We start from the raw sequence: 7,353 nt of genomic DNA, 5'->3' as shown, positions 1-7,353 counted from the left end.
GGGGGGGAAGAGGACAGGGGGACTGTGACGGAGGAGTCTCAGCCCGGAGCTCGCTGATGAGGCCTGTTTGCTGGACGCACAGACCGGGCAGCTCTTTGCTGGGATTGCTCCTCCCGCTTCGGGCTCAATGACAACCGGCCCCAAAGCGCCTGTCTGTGTCCCACTACTTGGAGCCGGCCCCCGGCCTTGCTCACCTTCTGGATACGCCTCAGTGCCATCCCGCTGCGGGCCCGGGCCTCGCCGTTCAACCTGCTCCGACTGGCTCAGGGAGGCCCTGGGCGGCCAAGGCGCAGGCGCCGGGGCCTCAATGCCGGGCCCAGCCCCCGGCCGCGCAGGCGCCAACTAGCCGGAGATCCCAGCGCGGAGGAGCAAACCGTGTCCCCATCGCGGAGCTCCATGTCTCGACCCTGCCGTGCCCTAGCGCGGAGGCTCCGTTGTCCCCGTGCAGCCAATCGGTGGTCCCAGCGCGCAGCTCCAAAGGCTCGCACATCTCCGGTTCAGGCTTGTCCGGCGCCCCAACATTCCCAGAATTAGCCTTGAGCCGGAATTCCTGCTCGAGTGAAGGCTAAGGATCGATTCAAACTCACATTCATTGGTCTTCTCTGGACCTCCACAAAATCACAGTAGTTATATTTCAGAAGGACATCGTGCCTGCAATAGGGTTAGGGTTGCGGTTGGGGTTGGGGTTAAATCTGGTTCAATCCCCTGCATCTCCCCATTCCTGCCTAGATCATTTCCCAATGCCCTCGTGAATGCATCAATTGAACCTGCCTCCACATTTCCAGGCCATACACAGCTAATAGTTCGGGTGAGAAAGTTTGCACATTATTTCAAATCTACGCTGTTTTTTTTTTCTTTTGCAAGCCAGAACATTTTCGCCTCATCCGCTCACGATTTTGAAACGTCTATCAAATGTTCTCTTGACCATGTTGTCTCCAAGAACAGTCCCAACTTCTTCAAACTATCTTCCTTACTGAAGTTTCTCATTCCTGGGTATATTCTCACCAATCGATTTTGCACTCTCTTCAAAGCATTCACAACTTTTCCTATAATGTGACATCCGTAAATGTACACAATACTCCAACTAACAAGTGTCCACTCACCTCCTTTTTCTTATTCTCTATAACCCTTTTAAAGCCGAGAATACTGTATACTTTAGTACCTGCCCTCTCCACTTGTCCACCAGTGATCTGTGCACATATACACCCTTCACTCCTTTTAGAAATGTATCCCCCAGAACAGTCACGCATTGCACTGCCCTACACATTTGAACTGCAGGTTCATTTCCCAATCCTGTACTGACCTCCTCCACTTTCACTTTTGTTTGATCAAAACCCCTTACCACTTTAAAGACTTCCAATAGGCTGTAGCCTAGCCTTCTCCTTGCAACACATAAGCAATTCAGCCTGTTCTCTACTGATGGCAACTATCTACGATATTCCCACCGCCTTGTTTCTGCTTCAAAGGATTTCATAGGTTGGTCAAACAATATTGTTCCTTTTGAAATCAATGCTGACTACTGCATTTTTTATTTGTAGATACTTTTCTTCTGATGATTGAGACCTTTCTCAGAACCTACGTTAACTGGCCCACACTTCCGTGGAGGTCTGCTCCTTTTGTAGGTACAGGAAGAACATGGCCAGTCTGCAAGCCTCTGATATAATTCCCAGTTGCTATTTTTATTTTTAGCAGAATCTATACTAACTTCCTTAACTTCTTTTCATACGGTGTTGATGCTCATGACTCTGCTTTCTGACTTAGTTTGATTTATCAATTATCTCCCGTTAATATATTCCACATTCTAGTCGACTCTCCCCATAGAGTTGAAAACGCGAACGAGAATTTCTGCAGCTTCATCTTTTGAGTTTACTCAATGCATTTTAGAATTGATTTTCTTTTATATTTGTATATGTAGAAAACACATTCTTTATATATTTCTCCAGAATTTCAGTTTTCAGTGCTGCTCTCTTCTATTGACATTTTTGTTGACTTTTTTGTGAAACTGTTCATCTTTTTTAAAATCTTTTAATGGTTTTGGGACATGTCTTTTGATTCAGTTTCATTCTGTTTTTATTTATTCAGGTATTACATGTCATTATTTGCTGCTTTTTTCAAGAATGTTTTTCTGTAATTAAGTCCTCTCAGAAAATCTATTGATTACTGTTAAGTGTTTCCGCTGAATTTATCTGCCTTTTACCTTCCCTTGTTCAATTCACATTTACTCAATGCTACCTCTTGTTATACACTGTTCCTGATCTTTACCTTATTTACAACTTTCTCAATCAGGGCATTAATCCTTGTTATGTCTTCATTATTGTCAAAATCTTCTCTGTTATTACTTTTATCTGTTGTGGTTCATTCCCCATAGCTCGATCTTCCTGTGATCAATCTCGAGCTCTCATTCTTCTTTTTACATACCATATAATAATTCACAAGCAAACACCTTCCAAGAATAAGCAATTGTGAATCTCCAATAAACTATTTGCTTTAACTCACCTCCACAACTATAAACATTTCAACTCTCGTAATTAGTACTCTTTTTTGAAACAAATTTAAACAATGTTTTCATTTCTAATTTCTCTTGTTCCTTCCACACTACAAGTATATCATGCTTTCAATGCAGTAAAATCTTCCACAGGATCAACATCAACAAAACGCAGCATTGCACGAAAGATGCAGACGTGAGAACAGGTGACCAGAAGCTTGCTGTACATCACTCTTTTGAATTTTACTTATTATTCATCCTCATTGTGCAATGTGCCTTTTTAAAATTTGTTTTCACAATGTTTATTTTGCAGTAAAGATTTCAACACACTCCTCTGAAGATAAGAGTGCTCCCTGGTATCCTCGTCAACATTTATTCTTCAATCCAATACTGGGTAACTATTTTGCTGAATACCTCTGGTGGTTCATATGCCAGTTGACTGCCATATCGACACACTGTTCCAATGCTAACATTTCAGTCTGCCAGGAAAAGTGGTAGAGGTGGGTACAACATTTAAAAGATGACTTAGACATGTAAATGGATAGGAAAGGTTTAGAGGGATATGGGCTAAATGCAAGCAAATGGGACTGGTAGAATTTAGGAAACCGGGTCAACATGGACGAGTTGGGCCAAAGGGTCTGTTTCCATGCTGCATGACTCTATGACTCAGGCCTGCTGCAGTTCTCCCATGAGGCTCTCAGATCAAAGTCTACTGATAAGGTTGGTGTTGATGTTCTCTGGCATACTTACCTCTACATTTTGGAGGCTCAGCACCAGCTCTCAGACACCTCCTTCTATCTCCCTCTGGACCATGGCCCCACCGTTGAACACCAAGCCACTGTGTTCGCAACAGTCACTAATGTCACTTCATTCGAGGATCTCCCTGCGACAGCTTCCCAGCGCATTGTTCCCCAACACTGTTCAGCCTGCTTCTTCCTTCTTCCCAAAATCCAGAAACAGGACTGCCCAGGCAGGCCCCACTGTACTGCCCTATGGAACTTATTTTTTCCTACCTTGACTACTTTTCCTCATGTCCAGTCCCTCCCCTCTTACAATCTGCGATTCTTCTGACACTTTATGTCGGCTTCAAAATTTCCAATTCACAGACTGTAGCCACCTCCTCTTCACAATGGACACGCAAACTCTTTACGCGTCCATTCCCCAGGGTGGTCTCAGGCCGTTCCACTTCCTGGAAAAAACAGTCCGAACCATTGCCATCCACCACCACCCTCCTCCACATGACCAAGCTTGTCCTCACTTTGCACAACTTCTTTTAACTCCTCCCACTTTCTTCTGATCAAAAGTGTGGCCGTGGATACCCACATGCACCCCAGTTGTGCCCGTCTCTTTGTGGGGTACATGGAACATTCCTCGTTCCAATTCTACTCGGGTCCCACCCATAACTCTTTCTCCAGTACGTTGCTGGCATCATCAGTACTGCTTACCTCTCTCGATCAGAACTGAAAAAAAGTATCAATTTTGCTGCCAATTACTGCCCTCACCTTCACCTGATTCATCTCCCAACTCTTCCCTTCCCTCCAACATTTGTTTCCATTTCTGAGGATAGCTGGCCATCATAATCAATACAAACCCACTGACTCCCAGATTTACCTTGACTTTACACCTTCATATGTTGTTTCCTGTAAGGACGCATCCATTCTGACGATGCCACCTTCATCGGGGGTGGGGGGGCTCAAAGTCCATCTTTTCATCAATCAAACATTCCTTACTACCATGGTCGACAGAACCATCAGTCGTGCTCAACACATCTCCTGCACTTCTGCCCTCACCCCTTCTCTTGTCTCCTACAACAGTGATAGGTTCCCCTGATACTCACTTATCATCCCAAACAGCCTCCACATCCAAAGGATTGAATGCTGCTGTTTCTGTCACCTCCAGTGGGATGTCACCACCAGTCACAAATTCCCTTCCCCTTCCTTGTCAGCATTCCGCAGTGACTACTCCCTCCAGCGACATGCTAGCCCATTCCTCCTCCTTTCCCAATACCTCCCAACACTCCCATGGCACCTTCCCAAGCAATTACAAAAGGTGTAACACTTGCCCATTTATCTCCTCCCTCCTTACCATCCAAGGCCCAGACACACCTTTCAGGTGAACCAGCGATCTACCTGTTCTTCTTTCAATCTAGTCCACTGTATTCACTGTTCACAGCATGCTGTCTTTACATTGGGAAATGAAATGCAGCCTGGGCAACCATTTTGCAGGACACCTATGTTCTGTCTGCAAAAATTACCCTGAGCTTCTAGTTGCCTGCAACTTCAACACATCACCCTGTTCCCTGGCCAACATTTCTGTTGCAGGCCTGCTGCACTGTTCCAGTGAAAGTCAGCATCAGCTCAAACAACAACATCTCATTTTCCACTTGGGGACCCTGTAGCCTTTAGGACTCAAAATAGAGTTCAATAATTTTATAACCCGATTCTATCCTTCCATGTTTTTTACCCACCGCACACTCGGTCCTTTTATGACACTGGGTAAGTGTGCTAAAAACATTCTCACGTACCCCGAGGCCCACTATCGCATTATATGGGTTGCATTCATTACAGTTCACCCATTTTCTCCTACTCTCAATTATCACTTATTCAGCTTCCCCCACCCCTTCCCCCGTCCTGCTCTGCTACTGATAATCTCTTTATTTACCTACCCCTGTCATCCCTCTCACAAACTCTGGACTCCATTTCCACTTATCTGTTCATCTCTCACCTTATCCCCACCCTTTCCCCTGTCACAGCTTGAGGGATTTGAGGTGGGCCACCTGAAAGCAAAACAGTGTGGATGCTGTGACGATGATTCATATTGAACTCTATAGACGCTGCTGGGTCTGCGGAGTTTCTCCACCATACTGTTCCTATTTTAAACTGGCCTACCTCGTGGTTCACAGGAGGCTTAAGAGTTGGGCATTAAGTTGTATATCTTGGCCTGGTTTTCCTCTGCCACTTGCTGGCCAGATAAAAGTGGTGAACAGGAGAATGATAGAGGATAGCTCCAGCTCTGCTCCAACCTTCCTGGATGTGTTATACCGGACTCCACACCCAACACACTCTCCCAAAACCAGCCGGCGGTGTGAAGGCCAAGGGCCCGGCTGCTCACCCCGGGAAAGCACAGCCCTCCCGAGCCTTCCTCTCTCTCTTTCTCCTGCCCTTTCTTTCTTTCTCTCTCTGCCCACCGGCCGGTTCCCGGTCCCGGCTTTAGTGTTTCGAACGGTCTCGGTGCCGCTTACCTTCAGGATCCGCCTCTTCGCCATCCCCGCCCGGCGAGTGCCCGTCCGCTTCGCACGGCGCGCTGACGTCACACACACGGCTGGGGGGGCGGTCCGCACGGCGCGCTGACGTCACACACAGCGACAGTCCGCACGACATGCTGACGCAGCACACACACGCGGGATGGCGTCACATTGGGTTGCTGACGTCATGCGGGCGTGTGTACCGGGGCTGAGTCTCGAGTGACGCTCGCTGCCGGTGAAAAGTCTCAGCGGAAAGTGCGGATAAAATAAAAAATAACCCGGTCAAGGAAATGGAAATAGAAATCAGAAAGCTACAAGTTAGAGCGAAAGCGAAAGAATATACTGATGTAGATTCCAGTGGTGAGTCCATCATTTGAGATGCAGGAACCGAACATTTAAATTTACACACGATTGAAATTTGATGCAGAGACATCGTTTATGTCATTTTAGAAAATGAGCAAATTAATTGGGTTTAAGGAGAAATAAATGTTGACAGTGCGGCGTAAGTTGTCAGGTAAGGCACAGGACCATTTGTTTCTCGGGATTCTGATGCTGTAAACTATATTGACTGCATATGACATACAGCCTGAGATTATAGGCAAAGATTCCAGGATTTAAGACAGAGGCCTGTGCACAGCTATACTGAATTAGAAATCACAAGCTTTTAGAGTGCTGCCCTTTGTGATTTCAAATAAACCTGTCGGACTATAACCTAGTATCGTGTGACTTCCGACCTTGTCCACCCCAACACCTCCACATCATACACTGAATTTGAAAGCGGTAAAGCAAAGTCATTTTGACAGGCGTAAGCAACGCCTTATTTTTCCAAACCGTTCAAAATGGCAGTTGACACCAGTGATTTGGGTGCAGAGGCAGAAAGTCAGGATTAATAAAGCAGCGGGGTACATTTGGGAAACTTAAGAAACTTAACCAGTATCAGAAGACGCAGTTGACTATGGAAAAAGGGGAAATTGTTGTTCGATTGTCAGTACTTTGAAGTCTATATCTATACCCGACCCAGTGACAAGAAAATTCTAAATTATACTGATCATAATCTGCTAAACTTCACTGAAAAATTTCAAACTTGGAATGTGAGTCTATTCAGATAGAGGCTTTTGTTGCAACCACTTAATGTAAAGATTATTTGCATTGTGATAAAATATCATGTAATTCCCAGGTATAAAATGTTGGAATATGTTAGAGGTTTAAGAAATGCTAATATTGTATGAAGAGTCGGACGAATGAATGTATGTACGTCATGTGTTTTGTTTGTCTATCGTACATTTTGTAATGAAACAGATTTTTCAAAAGGCATTTCATCTTTTGAAGAGCAGAAGCACATAAATACCATGTCTTTTATTTTTATTGTGGACTGAAATGAGGAATGAATTGTTTTAAAACTAAGGATTGCTGCATGATTTTAATCATATACGTAATTGCTGGTCCAAGCACTAGTTGAAGGGTACTTTGCAGACAGGTTGGACCCAAAGCATTGTGTACAACTAGAGCTTTGGTTTATGGACTGGCGTCCAGGTAATGGATGCCTACCAACAATTTTTAGATTGGTTCTTGGGTAACTGAACAGCTTGGGCCGTGAACAAGGTACAGAGAAGCCTCCAGACGT

General features: G+C 45.2%; 1 protein-coding gene across 2 annotated transcripts in view; it reads right to left on the bottom strand.

Annotated features, from left to right (window-relative positions):
- The window catches only part of LOC109925499 (ubiquitin-conjugating enzyme E2 D4-like), a 19,144-nt gene extending 13,298 nt beyond the window's left edge, over window positions 1–5,846 (bottom strand). Inside the window, exon 1 of one of the 2 annotated variants that reach the window (XM_048618658.1) lies at window positions 5,727–5,846. In XM_048618658.1, the coding sequence (XP_048474615.1) occupies window positions 5,727–5,750 (24 nt within the window). In that variant the 5' untranslated portion in view covers window positions 5,751–5,846. Of the gene's footprint in view, window positions 1–194; window positions 316–5,726 lie in introns of those variants that run through there. The other variant, XM_048618659.1, reaches the window with a different exon arrangement.
- Between the last annotated feature and the right edge of the window lie 1,507 nt (window positions 5,847–7,353).

This window comes from Rhincodon typus, chromosome 40 (assembly GCF_021869965.1).
Source record: "Rhincodon typus isolate 14 chromosome 40, sRhiTyp1.1, whole genome shotgun sequence".
Taxonomy (NCBI): Eukaryota; Metazoa; Chordata; class Chondrichthyes; order Orectolobiformes; family Rhincodontidae; genus Rhincodon; species Rhincodon typus.
Note: the sequence above shows the minus strand (reverse complement) of the source record. Positions and strands in the feature narration are given on the sequence as shown.